The sequence below is a fragment of the Biomphalaria glabrata genome, chromosome 7, assembly GCF_947242115.1.
Source record: "Biomphalaria glabrata chromosome 7, xgBioGlab47.1, whole genome shotgun sequence".
Lineage (NCBI taxonomy): Eukaryota > Metazoa > Mollusca > Gastropoda > Planorbidae > Biomphalaria > Biomphalaria glabrata.
Genome location: NC_074717.1, coordinates 29,210,630 through 29,237,250, shown reverse-complemented (window position 1 = coordinate 29,237,250; position 26,621 = coordinate 29,210,630). Strand labels below are relative to the sequence as shown.

Sequence of the window (26,621 nt, the reverse complement as noted above, 5' to 3'; positions counted from 1 at the left end):
CCGGGGCTAAGGGTAGAGGAGAAAATTGTTATCAACCCACCCCCCTCCCGTTTTAATTAGTGTCTAGATCTATAGTTTATAGCCCTCGATACTAAAATCTGACTGATGCGCTCCCTGGTCATGGCAACATTCTTATATGCTTGCGTGTCTTGGGCGCTGACTGTAGAGCTAGAGAGGAGGATCCTAGCAATGGAATTGAGATACTATAGAAGGATCCTTAGTATCCCATTTCAAGACCACATCACAAAAGAAGAGATTTAAGACATGTTACTAGAGCTTGTTCCACGATGACCTGCTAATTATTGTAAAAAAAAAAGAAACAATAACAACCCCCCCACACACACACACAAACTAAAACTCTATGGCCATGTTACAAGGTCTTCGGAGCTTTCAAAGACTTTCCTTCAGAGAACAGTACCAGGAAAAAGAAGAAGAGGCAGACAGAGAAAGCGATGGAAAGACAACATATAAGAACGGACGGGCCTGCCATTGATAGAGGTTTTATTCAAGCCAAAAGAATGGAGAAAGTCGGTCGACAAATCTTGTGTGTTGCCCCAACAAACTAAGGGATAGAAGGTGAGGTTTATAGATCACGTGTTTAACTACCCCTCCTTGCCGCACCCACCAATGTTTCCCTAATTACTTTTATTGGCCGATTTTGTTGAGTGTATCTGGCAAGCCAGAGCATCGACCATGCCAGGGTGCATCATGCAATAGCTTTAGGCTATTTCTGGAGCTCAGGTCATCTGGGAGCCGGTGACCTTTCTTGCTGTTCGTTTCGCCGAAACTAGCTGGTTTGAGGAACAATTAGCTGACGTAGTGGATACTGGCCAATCGCGATTGTCTAGATACAGGGAGCAATGATCCCTTGATTATGTTATATATGTATAGGGCTAGGGTCGTTAATCTATGGACATTTGCTTTCAATGGAGATCCTGGAATGAGATAGGTCGAAAGTGAACATTTCTATGTCAACACTTATTAGAAGTTTCATGAGGACCTCTTGAGTGTGTGTGTGTTGTTGGCGTGCATTGAACATGGCTTCCACTAGATATGTAACTCTCTCTCTCTCTCTCTCTCTCTCTCTCTCTCTCTCTCTCTCTCTCTCTCTCTCTCTCTCTCTCTCTCTCTTCTTTCTTTTTCTCTGTATGTTGCTGTATCTATTTCTTTTTTCCTGTCTCTTCCTCTGTCACTTTCTTTCTTTCTCCATCTACGTACGTATGTTCTTTTTTCTCTGTCCCCTTCTCTCTATTTCCATGTCCTTCTCATTGTAAGTCTCGTCCTTTTCTCTTAACTCTTTTCTCTTCCCATTGGCTATTACACAGTGTACTGTTAGGCGACATAAGAGTGATTGTCCTATTAACGCGACAATTTAAAAGATTCATAATACCTCCATTTTCAATTGGATCGTTACCATGGATTTCGGTAATAAATACGTGTCTGTACTAACACATGTTAAATCTGAGGTCTCAATGTCTTACCGGAGTTGTTTAGCGGAAGAGATTACACAAGTTCACTTTATGAAATAAAACAGTTTAATGACTCATGTAGAAATCATGACTACACACAGTACTATTTGATTCACAAAAAAACTTATCTTGAAACTTGTGAACCCTCCCAGATTATTATTTTCTCTCTCTCTCTCCTCTCTTATTTTGGAAATAATACCATCAATCCCCTGTATGTACTTTAAATGTAAAACAAATTAAATGCGCGACGAGAATATAATATTAACAATATGTTACTATCTAGTGAACGATTTATCGTGAACCAATTGTCTGGTGAACGAATCGTGGTGTGAACGAGATGTCTGGTGAACAACCGTGGAACCAACCCACATTCACTTTTCGCATTACAAATCTCATCACTTCACTACACCATGTATACAAATCATACGCAATTAAAATAAAATGGATAAATAATTTTGATACTAGATCTTAATCTCGGTGATCTGTTGAACTATCAACGCGGTAACTATTGTAATGTATCTATTTTACTCAAGTTTTACTCGATTGATTTCATTTGTTGACGACCCAACATCAAAGATGAAAACCAGTCTTTCGTTTAAACATCTAGCAAACATTGCTTCAAATGTCCCTCGGCCTCGCGGGGGCCTCTTACTTTCAGCTCCGGCTTGAAGTCGGCCACTTTGTTTGGTAGGCTTGCTGCGGCTAAGATAAAAGAAAGCCCCCGAGGTGCTAAGTGGTCATTCACAGCTCGTTCCTGTCGGTCCGGTAAGCCGCACAGTACTCTGTCCGTGATCCCCGAAAGGGACGTGTCAGCCTCACGATAAGTGTGTGTGTGTGTGGAGGGGGGGCTTGTTTGAGTTGTTCTATGGAAAGATCAAAACGTTGTCGAACTAAACGATTTGTTTCTCTCTGACTGTTTGAAACGGCCCTACAATTGGGCCACTCTCATCTTCTGGTCTTCTTTGTTTTCACTTCTTTGTTTTCATTTCTTTGTCGTAAGTTCTTAGTTTTTTGTTTTTCGATTTCCATCTTTTATTCTCTTTCTCTCACATTCTGTCATCAATTCTCTCTTACACATTCTGTCATCAATTCTCTCTTACACATTCTGTCATCAATTCTCTCTTACACATTCTGTCATCAATTCTCTCTTACACATTCTGTCATCAATTCTCTCTTACACATTCTGTCATCAATTCTCTCTTACACATTCTGTCATCAATTCTCTCTTACACATTCTGTCATCAATTCTCTCTTACACATTCTGTCATCAATTCTCTCTTACACATTCTGTCATCAATTCTCTCTTACACATTCTGTCATCAATTCTCTCTTACACATTCTGTCATCAATTCTCTCTTACACATTCTGTCATCAATTCTCTCTTACACATTCTGTCATCAATTCTCTCTTACACATTCTGTCATCAATTCTCTCTTACACATTCTGTCATCAATTCTCTCTTACACATTCTGTCATCAATTCTCTCTTACACATTCTGTCATCAATTCTCTCTTACACATTCTGTCATCAATTCTCTCTTACACATTCTGTCATCAATTCTCTCTTACACATTCTGTCATCAATTCTCTCTTACACATTCTGTCATCAATTCTCTCTTACACATTCTGTCATCAATTCTCTCTTACACATTCTGTCATCAATTCTCTCTTACACATTCTGTCATCAATTCTCTCTTACACATTCTGTCATCAATTCTCTCTTACACATTCTGTCATCAATTCTCTCTTACACATTCTGTCATCAATTCTCTCTTACACATTCTGTCATCAATTCTCTCTTACACATTCTGTCATCAATTCTCTCTTACACATTCTGTCATCAATTCTCTCTTACACATTCTGTCATCAATTCTCTCTTACACATTCTGTCATCAATTCTCTCTTACACATTCTGTCATCAATTCTCTCTTACACATTCTGTCATCAATTCTCTCTTACACATTCTGTCATCAATTCTCTCTTACACATTCTGTCATCAATTCTCTCTTACACATTCTGTCATCAATTCTCTCTTACACATTCTGTCATCAATTCTCTCTTACACATTCTGTCATCAATTCTCTCTTACACATTCTGTCATCAATTCTCTCTTACACATTCTGTCATCAATTCTCTCTTACACATTCTGTCATCAATTCTCTCTTACACATTCTGTCATCAATTCTCTCTTACACATTCTGTCATCAATTCTCTCTTACACATTCTGTCATCAATTCTCTCTTACACATTCTGTCATCAATTCTCTCTTACACATTCTGTCATCAATTCTCTCTTACACATTCTGTCATCAATTCTCTCTTACACATTCTGTCATCAATTCTCTCTTACACATTCTGTCATCAATTCTCTCTTACACATTCTGTCATCAATTCTCTCTTACACATTCTGTCATCAATTCTCTCTTACACATTCTGTCATCAATTCTCTCTTACACATTCTGTCATCAATTCTCTCTTACACATTCTGTCATCAATTCTCTCTTACACATTCTGTCATCAATTCTCTCTTACACATTCTGTCATCAATTCTCTCTTACACATTCTGTCATCAATTCTCTCCTTCACTTTTTTATTCTCCCCCCCCCCTTTTTTTTTCCCCACGTTGGGAGCTGCTGTTTTCTTTTCTCATCAACTGTGGTTCAGCGTCGTAAACTGACACACTGGCATTGACAAACTGGCACTGGCTCTCACACATTGGATGATTGGTATTGAGACCTGACACTGATTCTGGTATCGACAATGGACATTGACTCTGACACTGATATAGATATACTGACACTGACATACTGGTATTGACACACTGGCATTACCATTGGTATTGACAAACTGGCATTAGCACATACTTATATAACGCGTTGACACACAAAGTGCTCTCGTTAAAAATCAGAGAGGGGGTATGAATATTTTTCTTTATCATGATAATGAATCAATACATCTACTTATTAATAGTATGTCTTATCCAAAATCACAGGATAATTTACAATGTTGTTGGATTGGGAGAGCATCAACTTTGTGAAAGTAAACTTTGTTGGGTTTTTTTTTTTTTTGGGTAACTATTGTAATGTAGGCTATTTTACTCAAGTCTTCTTCTTTTGATTTCAGTTGTTGACGACCCAACATCAAAGATGAAAACCAGGAGTAATGACTAGTCTTTCGTTTAAACAACTAGCAAACATCGCGGGGGTCTCTTACTTTCAGCTCGGGCTTGAAGTCGGCCACCTTGTTTGGTAGGCTTGCTGCGGCTAGATATGCTCTTGCTGTCCCTCCAGTCAGTCAAAATGATCAACAATGACGCCAGTTTGTACTAGAGTCCGATGTGTTGGGCCTCGCACAGGTGTCAAAACAATAGGAAATAGCGAAAGATGTGCCCAAAGTTATTGTTGGGGCACATTAGGTTTTTAAATGTCTTAATTTTAATTTTTTATCTTTATATTTTTATCTTTCTGTTTCTTTTGGGGCCACCAAATGTCTTCGCTTAGGGCCTCCAATTATCTAAGGCCGGCACTGGTAAAACGAATGTATTAATACTCTCCCCGGACACACAATGTTTTCACGTACTTTGATCTAAACAAGCCTCGCGCATGCGTACGAGTTGAATTCATTCCGAACACCGAGTGTGTTAAAATAATCTGTTTGTCATAAGAGTTATATGAAGAGCCATTGATTGCAGAGTTTACGGTGTTCACACCTATCCCTCCCCCCCCCCCTTTTTGTAGCAACATATCTGAAACACGTGATGTTAAGGAACCAGAAGGAATCTCTCTCCAAGACAAGGTCCAGATGTCTGAGAGTCGCATGTGTTCATGAGGCTGCCAGCGCCTGGTCTGAAGGCGGAACGTCGAATACCTTCGACCAGATGAACAGATGATGTTCTATCGCTTGTTGTCACTCCCCCGGGCGCCGGCCTCTGCTCTTTGTGGTATCCGGAGGGCTGATAATGTGAAGCTGTCGGGTGGTACCGGTAACCGCTCTGCGTTAAGCTTTTTTCTTTTAATATGGTGCAAAAAAATCTTGCACTGCGGGCTGTTACTGGTATGCGGTCCCAGCAAAGTCGTATTGGTCAATCGGATTTTACTTGTATAATGACTTTTTAAGTCGGTCTCGTATAAAAAAAAATATTGTCAGAAACTATTTGAAATCAATACTTAACAAATAATTACAGGCGCGGTAGACGTACACCACAAGGCTACTGAGTTTATGGTCTGGGGTTCGAATCTAAGTACAGTTTTTTTTCACGACTTTAGTCCGTCCCTAGACCCACAGTTTTCACGGAGCAAACTTTGTGTTGGAATTTATAGACAGTGGCGCTTTTGTGCTGGTCACGTGACACCCACTGGCGCCAAATCGTCTGTGCCTTAGACCACTATTGAATCGTCGGATTGAACAGAGCATTGAAAACCAATTTGACACTATGGTAACGGTGGGTTTGTTTTTGTTTAAAGACTGTCTCTATTTCAACTTTTCTTTGTCCTAAATGGGTAGAAAAACAAATGGTTGTTAAACCAGTACGGTGTTTGTTTCATGAATATTCACATTGTCGTCCATCTAAGAGTTCATTCAGTTAAAAAGATTGTGTTTCAGCCTGATAGTCCTAATGACGCAGAAGATCCAATTGATCACTGGTCAGTGCTGATGTATTACAGAATCGCGACCTACCATTATTGAGATTTCTCTAGTTTCTGAAGACAAATGACCAGTGAAATTATTCGGGTGACCGATTTCTCACTGTCCACCTCCAGTTCTGACCTATTGAATTGCAAGACAATAAAACAGTGTGTGAGTATGGAAACAAAACCAGTTGTTGTCGATAGAAGCTGATTAGTGGAGGACGTAAGGGAAAGCATTGACCATCACTTGTTGACGTTGGATTCATTTTTTCGCATCATCGTCATATGAATCAAAGGTATTCTTAGTGTCTAGGTATTAATTAAGGAACTATGCGGTGACTTACCAAATTTGTCACTTCAAATGATTGTTCCTCAGATACCTTGCTAAGTGTATTTTTGTCATTTAAGCTCTCGCCTGTGACTTGATCTGATTTTAAAGACGCCCTTCTAAGCCTGGCGAGAAGCAAAAGTGGCCAGACACTAACGATCATCAGTACCAGAAGCAGTTCCAAAAACTTTTAATTTGCACGGGACGCAGCTGGACCTAGTGCGCACAAATAATCCTCTGTCAAGGGCAATGGGGCAGAACTGAAATTCACGAAGGTCACGGCCTATCCTCCACCTCTGAGCACCTCCCCCCAGGGCTACTAAACACATGCTAGACGAGACTGCTCCTCATCGATGTACTGACCATACTAAATTGTTCCTAAAACATTATTTCAATGTTATTAGATATGGATGTTCCTCTCTCGCAATATAGAGAGAAATAATCGCAGCGCAGTTGGCGCGTGACAGGTATCTCATTCATCACTTAACCTTTGCTTGACCTTTCCCTTTGTTCGACCAGGTGTGTGCAGCGTTTTTTGTCTTGTTTCTAATGATGTGCTTGACAGATGTCTCAGGTTGTTTGATCTTGTTGCATTTTAAATGTCGCGTGACTCAACGCTCACCTGATATGATGATATGAATTAGTTCATTGGCTAATTGCGTCTTTTTGTCTTTTTTTTAAGTTGTGGAAGGAAGCTTTAATCTTTCAGAGGTAGGCCTATTTTATTGTACGCATTCTGTACGGATTTCACACTGAGTCAGTCATTGGTTGAAATCGCTGAACTTGTATGTTGCTTCAGTTGTCAGAAATGTGTGCTAGTATGATTATATCTTTCACGTAATCATCTTCTTTTTTGAAGTAACGTCTGTATTTTATAAGATAAGATAAGTGCGCATTTCTATAAACTATTCTAAAAATATAATTCATTTAATTATAATAATAATATCTCACCCTAACAGTAAGCATATATTCCATATACATGTTTCTAAAAGACCATCTGTGTACATGCTCAATCTCACTTTTCACCTCTGTAGAAGGTGCTAAAACTGTGGAATAGAACCCCGGTTCTTCTTGTTTCTAGTGTCTATGTTGTTTCTTTTTTTTTTAAACTTTTAGTGTCAACCTTATTTAAAATCTCCAGTCATTTTAATTCTCGTGTTTCTGTTTCTTCAGGAGTTATCCATATGCCTGGAAGAGAAGAGTGACACCTCACCATTAAGAGGTAAGTGAGTTCAATAATAGTACTATGACCTTTTGTGTGTCTGGGTGCGTTTGTGGGGGTCTGGAGGAAGATTGTTGACGACACTATGTATTCTACGGGAAAAAACAACAACTCCAGCCTTGCTTAAATGGAAAGGGATGCAATATCTGCTGCGCTTGTCATTTTATGGTTTGTAGTTGAAATGAACCTACTTTTCATGTACTAAGACACGTATAACGGAGACTGTTGAGATACTTTATTGGTACAGAAGCCACTGAGTGGTAAGAGTTTTAAATAGCTCATGAAAGTCCGAGGCAGCTTTAAAAAAATACAATTTTGTATTGCACAGTTTTTGTTGTTTTAAGGATCTAAATTTAGATCGGAAAATATATAAAGGGAGAAAACATTGTGTAGTCTATGTGTTATCCATTGGAGCTTAGTATTCTGAGTCTCTGACAGATGATTTTTTCATTGTTTTTAGGTGTGGTACTGTATGCCAATTTATTATACTATTCAAAATTTGTACGATCAAATTATACAATATTACAATTTTTTTTTAAATTTAGTTTCAAAGTTTTCCAGCACTAAAGAAAAACATAGAAATAATCAAACTTTATACTTATACTTAATACTACCTTACAACAGTCTATATTTAGTCGGAACAATTATTCTATTATAAGTTCACTAAGCATGACTTTCTAATTACTCTCCTCCTTTAGACTTTCCATTTCTTTATTCCACTCTAAGGCTCAAAACAAAGCCTCTTCTGCTTACCGTTGACAGGCGTTGCTAATAAAATGCTTGACCTGATCTCGAGGCTGCATCTACAACGTGATCATTTATTCAACGTAGGTATTCGCGTCGCTAGATGCCAGACTCAACTCCACGCTTTCATTCGTGACAATTTATTCAAGCGCGGTATTAGCCCGAACCTTTACTCACCCCAATGGGCCCTTAATGTTCTTTCAGCTTTAGTTACTTACCCCATGGGCCCTAAATGTTCTATCAGCTTTAGTTACTTACCCCATGGGCCCTAAATGTTCTATCAGCTTTAGTTACTTACCCCATGGGCCCTAAATGTTCTCTCAGCTTTAGTTACTTACCCCATGGGCCCTAAATGTTCTCTCAGCTTTAGTTACTTACCCCATGGGCCCTAAATGTTCTTTCAGCTTTAGTTACTTACCCCATGGGCCCTAAATGTTCTTTCAGCTTTAGTTACTCCCCCATGGGCCCTAAATGTTCTTTCAGCTTTAGTTACTTACCCCATGGGCCCTAAATGTTCTTTCAGCTTTAGTTACTCCCCCATGGGCCCTAAATGTTCTATCAGCTTCGCAGCCCTAAGCACGGAAACCAAGCCCAAGACTAACAAACAAAATGGCAGCACCAATTTGTGAATCCTAGAGCTGCTTTCAGGCAAATTGTGACATGTCGAATTTTTGTTTGTTTAAATTAACATGTTTCTCGGAACAGTATTTCTATTCAATAGTAACCGTTTGATTGTCAAAAAAGCTGAGCCTAAGGCTCTTCGAGCTCTAGGCATGTAAATCTGCTTGAACAACCGTTCTGTCTGGAATGCCAATGTAAAGCATAGCTATTTCCTATATATCTGGCACTCTGGGCACATGGGCTAGAATGCATAGCCGAAGGCCGAGTACACCGGGAACTCCGCCATTTTCCTATGTTGTACCACGCTAACCGTGCAGGACTCGCCTTTAGTGTAACGGTCTCTTGAGGAACGGCGCATGGATTATCGACAGGGACGTGGAAGCTCTCTTTCAACTCCGCACTGTGCAATGGGAAAGATCTCTGGTGAACCTGATAATCATGTGTGTCACAAATATAAGAGTTTACTTGTCATGACATTGAACTTGATCACGTGTTAGCAATGTTTGAAGAAACAAAAGCTGTTCAAATATATATATATATATATATACATAACAAGATGTTCTCTGGTGTACATTTTTTGTGACAATAATAAAGACATGAGATTCTCTAGTGAGCGACATTTTTATTTTTCAATAGAACAACCAGAAGAAAATGTCATCATTGTAGTTCGACATTCTTTTGTGTGTGTGTGTGTGTGTGTGTGAACAGAAGACACTGAAAACAATATTTTTCAAACAATAACTAGCCCTAGAGTATTATGAATTACTTTGTACTTCTGCTGCTGTTCCGTGTTTTGACCAACTCATTTTGTACAAATGTTTCTGCAACATTTAATCTCACTGTAGACTAGCTAGAAACAAACTTGTATCTAAATATCACTATTTGAAAGCGTTGTTTTAAAACATTATTTCGTCATCTTAAAGTTGGAATCAGTCCTGAAATACTTTATGTAATGTTTACCATGAGGGTCTCTTAGTTTCTTCACTTTTGTTTTTCTTTCTTTTAATGTATATTATGTATATCATATTTATAGAAATCTTTCTACATTAGACATCTTTCTACATTAGACATCTTTCTACACTAGACATCTTTCTACACTAGACATCTTTCTACATTAGACATCTTTCTGCATTAGACATTTTGCACTTTGGATGAAGTAGATCTAGATCTAGTCATTCCAAGAAAACAAATGGAATGTTCACCAATCTGACATTTCTGTTAAGCTAGTGAAACACGAGTCTAAGTTGTCAATGCAGCTTAATGTGTGGGGTCCCTTCTTTTTTGTTTCTCGCGTGTGAATGTGTGTAGGCCTATTTGTCAGAAATGTCATGCAAGTATGCATGTGCGTTTGCGTATGTCCAGATTGGCGCTAATAAGATAGTGCAAGTGAAACAATGGTATCTTACACGTGTGAAGCATGGCGAAACATCGTGGCACGCAATCTGGTGAAACATCGTGGTTCGTGATCTGGTGAAACATCTTGGCTCGCGATCTGGTGAAACATCTTGGCTCGCGATCTGGTGAAACATCATGGCTCGTGATCTGGTGAAACATCGTGGCTCGCGATCTGGTGAAACATCGTGGCTCGCGATGTGGTGAAACATCATGGCTCGTGATCTGGTGAAACATCGTGGCTCGTGATCTTGTGAAACATCGTGGCTCACGATCTGGTGAAACATCGTGGCTCGCGATGTGGTGAAACATCATGGCTCGTGATCTGGTGAAACATCGTGGCTCGCGATCTGGTGAAACATCGTGGCTCGCGATCTGGTGAAACATCGTGGCTCGCGATGTGGTGAAACATCATGGCTCGTGATCTGGTGAAACATCGTGGCTCGTGATCTGGTGAAACATCATGGCTCGCGATCTGGTGAAACATCGTGGCTCGCGATCTGCTGAAACATCATGGCTCGTGATCTGGTGAAACATCATGGCTCGCGATCTGGTGAAACATCATGGCTCGTGATCTGGTGAAACATCATGGCTCGTGATCTGGTGAAACATCATGGCTCGTGATCTGGTGAAACATCATGGCTCGCGATCTGGTGAAACATCGTGGCTCACGATCTGGTGAAACATCTTGGCTCGCGATCTGGTGAAACATCTTGGCTCGTGATCTGGTGAAACATCATGGCTCGCGATCTGGTGAAACATCTTGGCTCGTGATCTGGTGAAACATCATGGCTCGCGATCTGGTGAAACATCATGGCTCGTGATCTGGTGAAACATCATGGCTCGTGATCTGGTGAAACATCGTGGCTCGCGATCTGCTGATATTCGTTTCCATTACCTGGGGGGTCGACTTATCACTGACATTAAAATGTGCCGCAACAACAAATGAAATATATTCAGTTACTATACTGTTACACCCCCCCCCCCGCCAACCTCACCTTTATCAGCCCACAGCTTGCTACATGTTATGACGCATTAATTCATATGCTAGGACTAACTAATTTAGGAAATCTTTTCATGTGCACGGTGCCGATTTCCTGAATAAGCCAAGAAAATCACTGACTTTGTACAGTTTTAAATCTCTAAAATTTCGTACTAATCTGAACAGAAGGAACTTTCGAAAAAAAAAAAGTGATTGCTTGCTGTCTGTGTGCCCGTTGTTGAGTAAGATATTATTTCTGTTGACTTGCTTGTGAATCTAATATGACTTGAAATGATGTTATTTACAGTCGCGAGTTCTAAAATATAAATAACTCCAACAACAGAACAGATATACTAAATTAATCCTGCCTTTTAGAAATATAACATTTATTCGGAATTTATTCCAATAAGAAGGGCACAGTCCACGGCGTCAGCTAAAGAAAACACGTCTTTTCCTAAGTGTTACTACAACAGGTCTCTCTCTCTCTCGTCCGTTAGTCTGTCTCTTACCTATTTCCGTTCTAAGTTTTTTAATATACCGTCGCGTCACTAAGGGAATCCCCGATTGACCCAACTTGTACGCATCTTACTATTGAGTCATTACAACGTACATGCAAAGGTTAGGAGACAGACTTGAAATGACTTTTAATATGCAAGGATTAGGAGGAATGAAAAATGTCTGGCTCCTCTACCACCAAAGCGAAAGCCACCTTTACCTGCGATATATGTGGACGGAAGTGTCTCTCCAAAATAGGGTTCCAAAGTCACATGGAAAAGTTGTGCGAGATGAACCATAATCGTTCTACAGCTGAAGGAGGTTAACAACTGCACCAAGTTGCATCTCATGATGTCTAGTCTCGATATACTGATCTAGGCACGTGCCTATATATGTAGACTTGGGATCAATCGCACATTTTCGGCAATTTGGAACGAGAAATTATTTTTAGGTAAAGTTACAATTTTAAAAATCTAGATGTCTAAGACCGGAAAGATTGGAGGGATTCGGTTACGTGAACTGTCTTAGTACCCCTACGAATGTCTCAGCACCCCTACGAATGTCTCAGCACCCCTACGAATGTCTCAGCACCCCTACGAATGTCTCAGCACCCCTCAGAATGTCTCAGCACCCCTACGAATGTCTCAGCACCCCTACTAAAGTCTCAGCACCCCTACGAATGTCTCAGCACCCCTACTAAAGTCTCAGCACCCCTCAGAATGTCTCAGCACCCCTACGAATGTCTCAGCACCCCTCAGAATGTCTCAGCACCCCTGTGAATGTCTCAGCACCCTTACGAATGTCTCAGCACCAAAAGACAAGGAGCAGATCAGATCTAATTCTAGACTTATCCTTTTGTTAGTAACCAAAAATTAAAGTTATCCCTTGATCTTTATAGTGTTTGATTTGCGTCAAGGCGTGCTGATCATTTTCCTTTGGCATTTCGGCTAAAATCTAGAAGAGATATTTGAAGACTTCCACCACATGTTATTACGATTAACCCGTTAAATAAACGAAAGATAGAAGGATTCTACAGAATGTATTTTTTTTTTAATATACGGTTTGGGAAAATAAATTGAGTTGAATTAATTCTATTACGAATTCAAATACTTTAATATTCAAGTTTAAAACATAAAACTAGAGCATGCTATGTATGAAGCAGTAACACATTTTAAAATAAATTCACAAAAGTAGACATCAAGCATGAAAATTATGAACTTAACAGACTGATTTCAGACCCTAAAATAAGCTGGTCTTCTCTCTATGTATAGCTTTTCAGAACGAAAGTTCAAGAATATACTCTTACCGGAAACGAATTATTTCCCTTTCATTATATTACTCTTGTTTGTAGAAACTCGAAGTTTCAACCATGCAATGTGTAAATAAACATCCTGATTACACTTCCTTAGGGACATTGACGCGTACACAGGTACAATATAATACGATACAATACATGTCATTATTGTGCTCAACAAATAAACAAGTCTGTTTGAGATATATTCGAATCACAAAAGAACTGCTATTTGTAAGCATCGATTACGAATGCGCTTATTAGAATTGTATTATTTTTTTTTTTATCCTGGAAAACGTTTTTTTAGTTTAGCAATGTTAAGGGCTCAACCCTAGTGGTGGTCTGCAGGACACCGTGCTGTCCAACCAGCTCTCTGCACGCGACACTTGGACCTGAATATTTATTCTGTTATGTCCAACACTTGACTCGGTCAATAGCTCAGAGGTGTGGACTGGCTTGGGGTGGGGGGGGGGATGTTGCGTTGTTTGGATTTATCTCAGGTCGTGTGCTGCTGCATGCTGCTACATGTCATTTAGTTATTTATAGAAATGTATCCTTCTGCCTCTTACCTTCACTGACCTTGCCTGTATGCATATATAATTTCTTTTTCACCCCACCACTTAATCGAGAGATAATCACGTGTCTGTGTTCAAAACTTATCTTTGTATAGCTTTGAAACGGGTTGTGTTAATTCTAGATACTTACATAGAGTTCGAATCTAGGTGAAGACAATGATCTTAAACTTCGAATTTTTTTTTACACAAAACTCTACCGGGTGCCTGGCATACTTTTGGAAAGTAAAGGCGGTTGTGTTGAATACATGACACCCAAGTTAACTGTCGGCCATAGACACAGATGAAATTTACTACTACTGTTACTACTCCCTTATATCATAGGGTCTGAAAGGCACACCTTTACTCTACTTATCTATCTATCTATCTATCTATCTATCTATCTATCTATCTATCTATCTATCTATCTATCTATCTATCTATCTATCTATCTATCTATCTATCTATCTATCTACCAACCTATCTACCTACCTATCTACCTATCTATCTATCTATGAATCTTGTTAAAATATTAAGTTGAGAAAAAAAAAGTGTACATTTTCCTTTAACACGCATATGTATATATTGCTATAACTTAGCAATTAACCTCAACGAAAGTGATATAAAACAGAACGTTTAATAATCAATTATAAACTACATCTAGAGTCAAACTTAGAATCACAGCTCAGGCCTTCTTGTTTACATCGCTAATCATCGGCCATCTTCCTTCCTCTGTTCTCTATCGTGTCCTCTGGTACACAATGTCGCGCCAAATGACAGTGCGCAATGTAGAGTCATAACAATATATATATATATATATATATATATATATATATATATATATATATATATATATATATATATATATATATATATATATATATATATATGTATATATATATATATAGATAGATATATATATATATAGATATATATATATATATAGATATATATATATATATAGATATATATATATATGAGAGAGAGAGAGAGAGATGTACCTAGGCAGGTAAAACGGGAGGTAATCAAGGAAATGAGGATGTTTATTTATAATGGCGGTGAATGGTACGATGACCTCCCTCTTGGGAGGACAGGGTTTAAGAATAATTTTTAAAAAAATACAGCATTTCAGTTCAAGTCTGCATGGTGCGCGCTTTCTGATTGCGGTGCGCAGCGCCGAGTCGTAACAATGCATATCTAGCATTTGTCTTTACGTAAATAATTTGTCGAAAATACATTCCATTTGAGAAATACTTATAGGCCAATGTGGCAAACTTTGAACCTAGAGTTAAACTGTGGCCAGGAAATAAACGAACTGGTTCGATCTAAATCCTGTGGGGTCGTTATCTTCCCTGGTCTTGAGGGCTTTACGACAGGTCAAAGGTTGATACCACTGACAGGGGCAGATAATTTTTTTCTATGGAGGTTATCTTCCCGCACATTAAGCCTCTCCCGTGTCCACTCGATGTTTCCCTCTTTTCTCTACTCACCAACTAACCTCTCCGGAAACGCGGTCCACTCACTGGGTCCACTCACTGACCGACAAGATCCGTTATCACTGGAATCAAGCCATTGAGGTCATTGTAGCCCGTATCCTGGACGACTGTTTTATATTCTGTGTGGTCGATCTAACTGGTCAGTTTTCTTCCTCCTTAATTCTTTTTAAGAATGCCGGGGAGAGCCACGTGACTGGACTGACTGAATAACAAATGAGAACTATGGATTCGTGCCAACTTGGAGGCCTATACAGTTGTAGTATGCTCTGCTAAACTGATTTGCTTGGTGGGGATGAACCTTCAATGTCAAAGTGGAAATCCAATTATTTGTTATTCAATAGGGAAAACGTGGTAGTTGTCTTCTATTTCAAAAGTTGACTCACATTCTAAGTCAATATTGTACCATTTTGGCCTTGTCTTATAATTTACAATTCTTGATCATCTTGTAATTAACACACACAAAAAAATAATCTCACGATTTACAATTTTACCTAATCAAATAATTTAAAGATCTTGCCTAATAATATAATTTACTATTTCTCTCTAATCTTATAATAGACAAAAAAAAAAATCTCATTCTCATGTTATGATGTAATTTTCAGTTTTCGCTAAAACATTTACAATTCCTGCCTAATCTTATAATTACAGAGTTCTCACCTAATCTCCTATTTATAAATATCTCAAAATTTTAAAAAAATCTAAATAAAAAAATACTCCCATAATTTAAAAAAAAAATCTCATTAATTAAATTTCATACTCTACAAATACTTGCCTAATCTCATACTCTACAAATACTTGCCTAATCTCATACTCTACAAATACTTGCTCATTTCCTTCTACATCCCTGTCTATCTCACAATGTACTCACGTTGAGTTGAAGCTATATTCTGTAGTTTACAACACTTCTTACAGTTGTCAGGCTGTTCTTTGTTAGCTCACATCTAAACTTCTGTTTCCTGTTTTGGGAATTGTGGACAGAATATGTGTAGGCCAGTGTGCAGAGGTAATTTGTATAGGCCAGTGTGCAGAGGTAATTTGTATAGGCATGTGAGTAAGAGATCATTTGTAAAGGCAAGCGAGAAATGAACTGAGCAGAGGATCTTAATAAGGTCAAGTTCACTTTGGAATATTTTGTTAGGTTTTTATTGAAAGTGTTCAAGTTTTACTCCAACTCATTGTAAAGAAAGATATAAATAGGATATAAATTATAAATATATATTTTGTCCCATTGTTTTCGTAAGTGTGCTTTTATTACGACTTTGAGAAAGAATGTTGGACTACCTTAAGCCTCCACGTAATTTTGCCAGTTGAATGTGACAAGTCCCCACACGACCGATCTCCGAATCATTTATTTATTTATTCCACTAAGAAGGAAGATGCGTGATGCCATTTTTGATTCAGATTCACAGAAGGACAATCAAGGACAGATAACTCCATCAGTACTTTTTGAACAAGGGCTTTTAAGAGAGGAAGCATGGAAGTGGGTTTTTTTTTTTGAATGTATTATGTATGACGGGATGTGGGTGCGTGAGGGCAACTACCACATCTATTGTGCAATGTGCGGTCTGTTAGAGGGCACTTGTCACGTGGGACATTCTTAACACTGGAGGTCAAGTTGTCACACGGAACGATCTCTGGACAAACTGGGACCAGGGCGGGTGGGAATATATTTCTGGTCGAGGGACGTCACCAGGCCAGAGTTAGCGAAGCGCAAACTCTTCTGAATTGTCCAGCAGAATTGTGAAGAGGACTCTGCTGGCCAAACCAACAGATTGGGAATATTTGTCGGTCAGGGATTTTATTGTTATTTCTCCCACATTTTAAAAATCTCTTCAAAAATCTGGAGAATAAAGAGAATACGACTTTTTTTTTTTGTTTGGGGGGGGGGGAGGTAGGGAGAATAGTCAGAGAGACAGAGAGGAAGAGAGTGTGTGAATAAGAGAGATAAAGAATAAGAAAGAAAGGGAGTGATGTAGAAGGACTAAATCACTTTTGACTGACTGATCAGACATTTCTTCAGACATGATTTTGTCCTTTCCTTTCTGCGTGAATCAAATGAATGTCAGCGGGCCAGGTTAGGTCTCAGGACCTTCAAGACAGCCCAAAGCGCATTCATCTTTGGTCTTCACATAACGGATTCTGTCTTTTGGAATGTTAAGTTTATAGAATTTTTGGCACGATTAGAAACTAGTTATTTGTTTCAAAGAAAGGGAAAGTTTTGACTTAGAGACAATGACGGGGGACTTGTAAACACAAGACCAGGATATGAGGAAGGAGAGCGAAATGTGAACAGAGTAGAGAACTTCTGAAGGCTTCAGAGAGAGGCAGGTTTATGGACGTAGAGATTTAGCTTGACCACATTCGACTGTTCCCTTCTTATTAAACGTCTAGTTCGACATTCACTATCAGCGTTGACCTTCTTCTATTGTTGACCTTTCGTCGGTGTTATTTGAGTTCGTTATTTGAGAATTGCCTTCGTTTGGCTTATCTGCGTAAGACATAGCGCGGAACAATACAAATGTTGTTGTTGCATTTTTATTTTCTTCATTGACTTTCAAGCAAAGCGTTCTAGAAATGTGTGGCACGGAGCTGGGAATGTTCTAAAATTAAATTAGGATTAATATGTCATTTTGTATTATTTGATAAATATATTTGTGTAAAAAGTCCTGACACAATATTTACAAAGAACAATTTCAACGAGTAGATACATTTTAAACTTTCAACTTAGAATGGGGGGGGGGCTCTCTCTTCAACAGCTGCTGAGCGGGTAATGTGGAGGAATTTGATTTAGCGCACTGTCACAGCACCCATCGACGAAAGTCAATGGACAGATGATGATAATGATAATGAAGTTGATGAACACACACACACATTTACACAGAAAAAAGGGTTAGACTGAGGCGAGCAAGGAACGACTCAATCATGACTGGGGCTCTGGGGAGGTACTGCACGACTGGGGCTCTGGAGAGGTACTGCACGACTGGGGCTCTGGAGAGGTACTGCACGACTGGGGCTCTGGAGAGGTACTGCACGACTGGGGCTCTGGAGAGGTACCGGGCGTCGTACTTCCCAATATGACCTTACTCCTTGTCAGTCATTTTTGTTATAGTTTGTTTTGACACAAACATTTATTCATTTTCTCTTTATTTCATAAAAATGGCGATACCAAAGACAGGCAGACACAAACAGTTTCCAGCCATTCTCAAGAAATCCATAATGTCCATTTAAGTTATGTTCCATTTCCCTCCCTGTATTTTGTTCATGTACCGGTAAATGTTATGTATGTATATAGGTTAGTATGTCCAATCTAGCCGTTTTCTGTTCGGACATAAATGCTTAACAAGACCACGTCATAAGAACATAAAGTGAACTACACAAGTAACACACAACAAAACCAAGAGAAGAAAATTACTTTCGTAAAACACACACACACACACACCACGCTTCCCTCTCACGTACTCATTCACACCACACACACACACACCACGCTTCCCTCTCACGTACTCATTCACACCACACACACACACACCACGCTTCCCTCTCACGTACTCATTCACACCACACACACACACACACACACTAGTACTACAAATCGTATCACTGGTTGAACTGAACACCCAAACAATGGCGGCTAGCAATTGATTCCTGATTCTCACGCTACAATTTCTTTTTTCTTCCATTGTCAACTCTCCACTGTATTCTTTGGGAGCCTCAGCTTTGCAGTCAGTGCATTCACGCGCGCCAGTGTGTTCTTGTGTCTGCTGTTCTCAAAGTAGCAGACTCGAAGGTCACGTGACAAAAACTATATTGCACTCTGTGCGAAACAAAAAAATAAAATAAAAGACTGCTTCTTATAGCACTAGGGTTCACCCATTTATGACAGCCATACGCAATATTGAAAGAGTACCTCATTCTTAACTTGCTCATGTGGATGGGAGTGTTCATCTCATTGTAGACGTCAACAGACTTTTAGTCAACATTTAAAATAATTGACTATGTCTTAATGAGAAGAAACAAGAAAAACTTGGCCTTATAAAAACATTCTTCTATCACTGTATAAAACAGGTCGACAAGTCATACAGGCCTATACGCCAGGGTCAGTGGTGAGAGTTTTTGTCACAGTCGCAGTGCCACCATTACAAGTTTTATCTTATTGTCCCAACCAATCGTAATGTTTGCGCTTTAACCCTTTACTTTGCATAATTTGCTCTGTCCAATCAAAGAAGCTGGATATGATCACGTGTAGGCTCTTGTATCTTCTGAAAACAAGTGTTTTTACGTCACAATGTTTCGTTTGAAAGATCTGATGAAGTCCCTTTCAGACCTTGCGATCTACAGGGCAGATGATGTATAGTTCACAAATTTCTGTAGCCCGCGGTTATCGAGGGTGGTATGTGGCCTGCACAACAACCGACCTCCTTTACTTATCCCCAACTAATGTCAGGCACCCGTTAGAACTAGGTGGACTCATGGGCGCCCAAAAGGTCCAGAAATTAAAATTCCAGCCTTCACCACAGACCGAAGATTAAGGAGGAGTGCAGTATATCAATGTGGCTACACATTCCTAGATATGATCTACATCCAGAACAGATATACACGATATCTGCCTTTGGCCTATTTAAAGATAGTACATGGGAAAATGTCAATTTAATAATGACTAACTTGATTTTGGTGACTAATCTTTTTTTTTTAATTTACTCTCTAGTTGAGCTGCCACCCCAGAAACTAGACACAGTCACTTCCAAGTTAGACCACATTCGTGAGGGATGTGATAAAGTCAACATAGAGGTAAGTGTTTCACTTGACAAGCATTGTCTTTTGCTATCTGTTACATTTGTTTAGATTTAGCAATGTTCTCTGGTACTTTTGTCATAGATTTAGCGAAGTTCTCTGGTACTTTTGTCATTTGTTTAGATTTAGCAATGTTCTCTGGTACTTTTGTCATAGATTTAGCAAAGTTCTCCGGTACAGCATTGTTCTCTTGTACTTTTGTCATTTGTTTAGATTTTAATTTAGGATCGTCTTTTGTTATTTATATCTTTTGTTTAGATTTAGCATTGTTCTCTTGTCATTTGTTTAGATTTAGCACTGTACTTTCTTTGTTTATTTTATTTTTTTTGTGATGCGAAAAAAAAAACAACATTTCTGCAAGGATACATCTTGACATTATTTTGATTTCTAGAAACCTATTCTACAAAAATATTTAGACAGAACCTACAAAAAAACTGGGATAAATCGAAGGCCAAAACAAACAAAAACTGGTATAAGTTTAGCAGACTTTTGTGTTATTTGTTGATAAGCCGGATTATGTATTTAGAATATTGTGCCTGGGATACATAAAGCTGTCAAGAGACAATGGAAACTCTGTTGTTGAAATTTTTTTTTTTTAATTCTTGCATTCACTCCAACCAGGACCGGCCTTAGGCCACTGCAACCTATGGGCACCCCGATAAATTAAATTAAACCATTATAGCCTCTAACAGGGTTTCTGCGGCCTCCTTATTTCCCAGGAGTCAGGAGCTCATGGAAATCTCATGAAATTGCAAAATACACAAAAACTTCACTGAATTATATAACTATAGATCTTAACCTATCTCGATCTCTTAAAAAATCAAAAGCGATTTTTTTTTATTTACATATTTAGATCTATATAACTAAATCTATAATTAGAATGAAAAATCTTGATCTATTTTTACATAGATCTAAATCTTGACGTTATTTTGATTTCTAGAAACCTATTGTACAAAAATATTTAGACAGAACCTACAAAAAAACTGGGATAAATCGAAGGCCAAAACAAACAAAAACTGGTATAAGTTTAGCAGACTTTTGTGTTATTTGTTGATAAGCCGGATTATGTATTTAGAATATTGTGTCTGGGATACATAAAGCTGTCAAGAGACAATGGAAACTCTGTTGTTGAAATTTTTTTTTTTAATTCTTGCATTCACTCCAACCAGGACCGGCCTTAGGCCACTGCAACCTATGGGCACCCCGATAAATTAAATTAAACCATTATAGCCTCTAACAGGGTTTCTGCGGCCTCCTTATTTCCCAGGAGTCAGGAGCTCATGGAAATCTCATGAAATTGCAAAATACACAAAAACTTCACTGAATTATATAACTATAGATCTAAACCTATCTCGATCTCTTAAAAAATCAAAAGCGATTTTTTTTTATTTACATATTTAGATCTATATAACTAAATCTATAATTAGAATGAAAAATCTTGATCTATTTTTACATAGATCTAAATCTTGACGTTATTTTGATTTCTAGAAACCTATTGTACAAAAATATTTAGACAGAACCTACAAAAAACTGGGATAAATCGAAGGCCAAAACAAACAAAAACTGGTATAAGTTTAGCAGACTTTTGTGTTATTTGTTGATAAGCCGGATTATGTATTTAGAATATTGTGTCTGGGATACATAAAGCTGTCAAGAGACAATGGAAACTCTGTTGTTGAAATTATTTTTTTTTTAATTCTTGCATTCACTCCAACCAGGACCGGCCTTAGGCCACTGCAACCTATGGGCACCCCGATAAATTAAATTAAACCATTATAGCCTCTAACAGGGTTTCTGCGGCCTCCTTATTTCCCAGGAGTCAGGAGCTCATGGAAATCTCATGAAATTGCAAAATACACAAAAACTTCACTGAATTATATAACTATAGATCTAAACCTATCTCGATCTCTTAAAAAATCAAAAGCGATTTTTTTTTATTTACATATTTAGAACTATATAACTAAATCTATAATTAGAATGAAAAATCTTGATCTATTTTTACATAGATCTAAATCTTGACGTTATTTTGATTTCTAGAAACCTATTGTACAAAAATATTTAGACAGAACCTACAAAAAACTGGGATAAATCGAAGGCCAAAACAAACAAAAACTGGTATAAGTTTAGCAGACTTTTGTGTTATTTGTTGATAAGCCGGATTATGTATTTAGAATATTGTGTCTGGGATACATAAAGCTGTCAAGAGACAATGGAAACTCTGTTGTTGAAATTATTTTTTTTTTTAATTCTTGCATTCACTCCAACCAGGACCGGCCTTAGGCCACTGCAACCTATGGGCACCCCGATAAATTAAATTAAACCATTATAGCCTCTAACAGGGTTTCTGCGGCCTCCTTATTTCCCAGGAGTCAGGAGCTTATGGAAATCTCATGAAATTGCAAAATACACAAAAACTTCACTGAATTATATAACTATAGATCTAAACCTATCTCGATCTCTTAAAAAATCAAAAGCGATTTTTTTTTATTTACATATTTAGAACTATATAACTAAATCTATAATTAGAATGAAAAATCTTGATCTATTTTTACATAGATCTAAATCTTGACGTTATTTTGATTTCTAGAAACCTATTGTACAAAAATATTTAGACAGAACCTACAAAAAAACTGGGATAAATCGAAGGCCAAAACAAACAAAAACTGGTATAAGTTTAGCAGACTTTTGTGTTATTTGTTGATAAGCCGGATTATGTATTTAGAATATTGTGTCTGGGATACATAAAGCTGTCAAGAGACAATGGAAACTCTGTTGTTGAAATTATTTTTTTTTTTAATTCTTGCATTCACTCCAACCAGGACCGGCCTTAGGCCACTGCAACCTATGGGCACCCCGATAAATTAAATTAAACCATTATAGCCTCTAACAGGGTTTCTGCGGCCTCCTTATTTCCCAGGAGTCAGGAGCTTATGGAAATCTCATGAAATTGCAAAATACACAAAAACTTCACTGAATTATATAACTATAGATCTAAACCTTTCTCGATCTCTTAAAAAATCAAAAGCGATTTTTTTTTATTTACATATTTAGATCTATATAACTAAATCTATAATTAGAATGAAAAATCTTGATCTATTTTTACATAGATCTAAATCTAGACTGATTTACTATAATATTTGCTCATATTATCCTTATTCCTACCCAGAATGGGCCCCGCGCAATCCATTTCGCATAGGACCCGCAATTATTAGGACCGGCCCTGCATCCAACAGATGTTGTGGAAATTATTGAAAAATAAATTCTTGCACTCACTCGTCATCCAACAGACAATTATCTTCAACTGACCGCAACTAGCTTCAGTATGACAGCTGCAAGTCTCTCTGGGGACCAATATGCTGTTTCAAGTGCACCTGTGTCATTGCTGCTTTTTTCCAAAGCTTATATTAATTCATTTCTTATGTCTGTCTGCTCAAAATTCTGTGCACGTTATTTCTACCACACTCAGTCTCGGAATTTCGCACAATTATTTCTTTTACCTGACAACACAAGAATCAATAAAAAAACAACCAATTAGTTAATTAACTATTGGTAATTAATTATTTTGTTTGGTATCTCAAACAAGGGAAAGAATTTTTACTTGACTAAAGTGGTGGTATAAACTGAATTAGTTTCTTTATATGTCTTCGTCTGGGTCTTAGTGAACACAACATGAACAATAGAACGAGACTATAGAAAATAATCTTCCACTAGCAGAGTGGTTAGCGTGTTGGTTTGAGAAACCTGATAAGGCTTGAGCCATGAGTTCGAATTCAAGTCATTCCCCCTTTTTTGTTTTTTTAAATGCTTTTTTCAATTGTTAGTCTAGATCGATGACTAATTTAATTACGTAACGGATCGAAACTAATTGATACAACTATACTAAATATAATCTTTGTTGTTTTTTAAAGTATTTTGTTTTTATATTTACTTGTCCTTTGATTCTGTAAGCATCATTGCAAGGCAAAAAAAAAAAACAAAAAAAAAACTACAATAACAAAATGTATCACTTTGTAAGCTGGGATAGGGGTTGGAAGCTTTTATGAAATTTACGAGAAGTTCTAGCTAGAAGGTCTGTTCCACTGTGAAGATAGAATCTAGAGAAACCCAACACTCCCCTTGGAGCGACACCTAGTGTACAGATAGTAACGTTGGGATCAAGACTTACAATCTGTTTGACATCTGGTGTTTTAGTTCTCTTTTAACTAATGGTGGAATATCCTAGTCTATGTCACTGATGTCCAGGCTCTGTTGACCAACAGTGTACAATGACAGTGTGTGGTCAGTACAATCAAATTTGACACCAATTAATGTATAGATCTGAGCATTGGAATGAAAACCTGAAAGAGCTCAAAGTATGAAATCTGAATGAACGCGAACCCGAACCCAGAAACATTTATTTCTATCCCTTAGACACCGACAGAACATAAAGTTTGGACGTAAAGTGCTTGACTCATTTACTCAAGAGTCTTGAGCTGCAATCTCGATGGAATCTAACATTTGTATTAAAGACTGGAATCTCGATGGAATCTAACATTTGTATTAAAGACTGGAATCTCGATGGAAGCTAACATTTGTATTAAAGACTGCAATCGATGGAATCTACATTTGTATTAAAGACTGGAATCTCGATGGAATCTAACATTTGTATTAAAGACTGGAATCTCGATGGAAGCTAACATTTGTATTAAAGACTGGAATCTCGATGGAATCTAACATTTGTATTAAAGACTGGAATCTCGATGGAAGCTAACATTTGTATTAAAGACTGCAATCGATGGAATCTAACATTTGTATTAAAGACTAAAATCTCGATGGAATCTAACATTTGTATTAAAGACTGGAATCTCGATGGAAGCTAACATTTGTATTAAAGACTGGAATCTCGATGGAAGCTAACATTTGTATTAAAGACTGGAATCTCGATGGAATCTAACATTTGTATTAAAGACTGCAATCGATGGAATCTAACATTTGTATTAAAGACTGAAATCTCGATGGAATCTAACATTTGTATTAAAGACTGGAATCTCGATGGAAGCTAACATTTGTATTAAAGACTGGAATCTCGATGGAATCTAACATTTGTATTAAAGACTGCAATCGATGGAATCTAACATTTGTATTAAAGACTGGAATCTCGATGGAAGCTAACATTTGTATTAAAGACTGCAATCGATGGAATCTAACATTTGTATTAAAGACTGGAATCTCGATGGAATCTAACATTTGTATTAAAGACTGGAATCTCGATGGAAGCTAACATTTGTATTAAAGACTGGAATCTCAATGGAATCTAACATTTGTATTAAAGACTGGAATCTCGATGAAAGCTAACATTTGTATTAAAGACTGCAATCGATGGAATCTAACATTTGTATTAAAGACTAAAATCTCGATGGAATCTAACATTTGTATTAAAGACTGGAATCTCGATGGAAGCTAACATTTGTATTAAAGACTGGAATCTCGATGGAAGCTAACATTTGTATTAAAGACTGCAAACTCGATGGAAGCTAACATTTGTATTAAAGACTGGAATCTCGATGGAAGCTAACATTTGTATTAAAGACTGCAATCGATGGAATCTAACATTTGTATTAAAGACTGCAATCGATGGAATCTAACATTTGTATTAAAGACTGGAATCTCGATGTAATCTAACATTTGTATTAAAGACTGGAATCTCGATGGAAGCTAACATTTGTATTAAAGACTGGAATCTCGATGGAATCTAACATTTGTATTAAAGACTGCAATCGATGGAATCTAACATTTGTATTAAAGACTGGAATCTCGATGGAAGCTAACATTTGTATTAAAGACTGGAATCTCGATGGAATCTAACATTTGTATTAAAGACTGGAATCTCGATGGAATCTAACATTTGTATTAAAGACTGCAATCGATGGAATCTAACATTTGTATTAAAGACTGGAATCTCGATGGAAGCTAACATTTGTATTAAAGACTGGAATCTCGAGGGAAGCTAACATTTGTATTAAAGACTGGAATCTCGATGGAAGCTAACATTTGTATTAAAGACTGGAATCTCGAGGGAAGCTAACATTTGTATTAAAGACTGGAATCTCGATGGAAGCTAACATTTGTATTAAAGACTGCAATCGATGGAAGCTAACATTTGTATTAAAGACTGGAATCTCGATGGAAGCTAACAATTGTATTAAAGACTGCAATCGATGGAATCTAACATTTGTATTAAAGACTGGAATCTCGATGGAAGCTAACATTTGTGTTAAAGACTGGAATCTCGATGGAAGTTAACATTTGTATTAAAGACTGGAATCTCGATGGAAGCTAACATTTGTATTAAAGACTGCAATTGATGGAAGCTAACATTTGTATTAAAGACTGGAATCGATGGAATCTAACATTTGTATTAAAGACTGCAATCGATGGAATCTAACATTTGTATTAAAGACTGCAATCGATGGAATCTAACATTTGTATTAAAGACTGGAATCTCGATGGAAGCTAACATTTGTATTAAAGACTGGAATCTTGATGGAAGCTAACATTTGTATTAAAGACTGCAATCGATGGAATCTAACATTTGTATTAAAGACTGGAATCTCGATGGAAGCTAACATTTGTA

General features: G+C 37.7%; 1 protein-coding gene across 1 annotated transcript in view; it reads left to right on the top strand.

Moving 5' to 3' along the window:
* Positions 1-26,621, top strand: part of LOC106070766 (protein naked cuticle homolog 2-like) — a 101,874-nt gene that overhangs the window by 54,046 nt on the left and 21,207 nt on the right. Inside the window, exons 3-4 of the mRNA XM_056035474.1 lie at positions 7,597-7,645; positions 19,923-20,005. Of these exons, the coding sequence (XP_055891449.1) occupies positions 7,597-7,645; positions 19,923-20,005 (132 nt within the window). The remainder of the gene's footprint in view (positions 1-7,596; positions 7,646-19,922; positions 20,006-26,621) is intronic.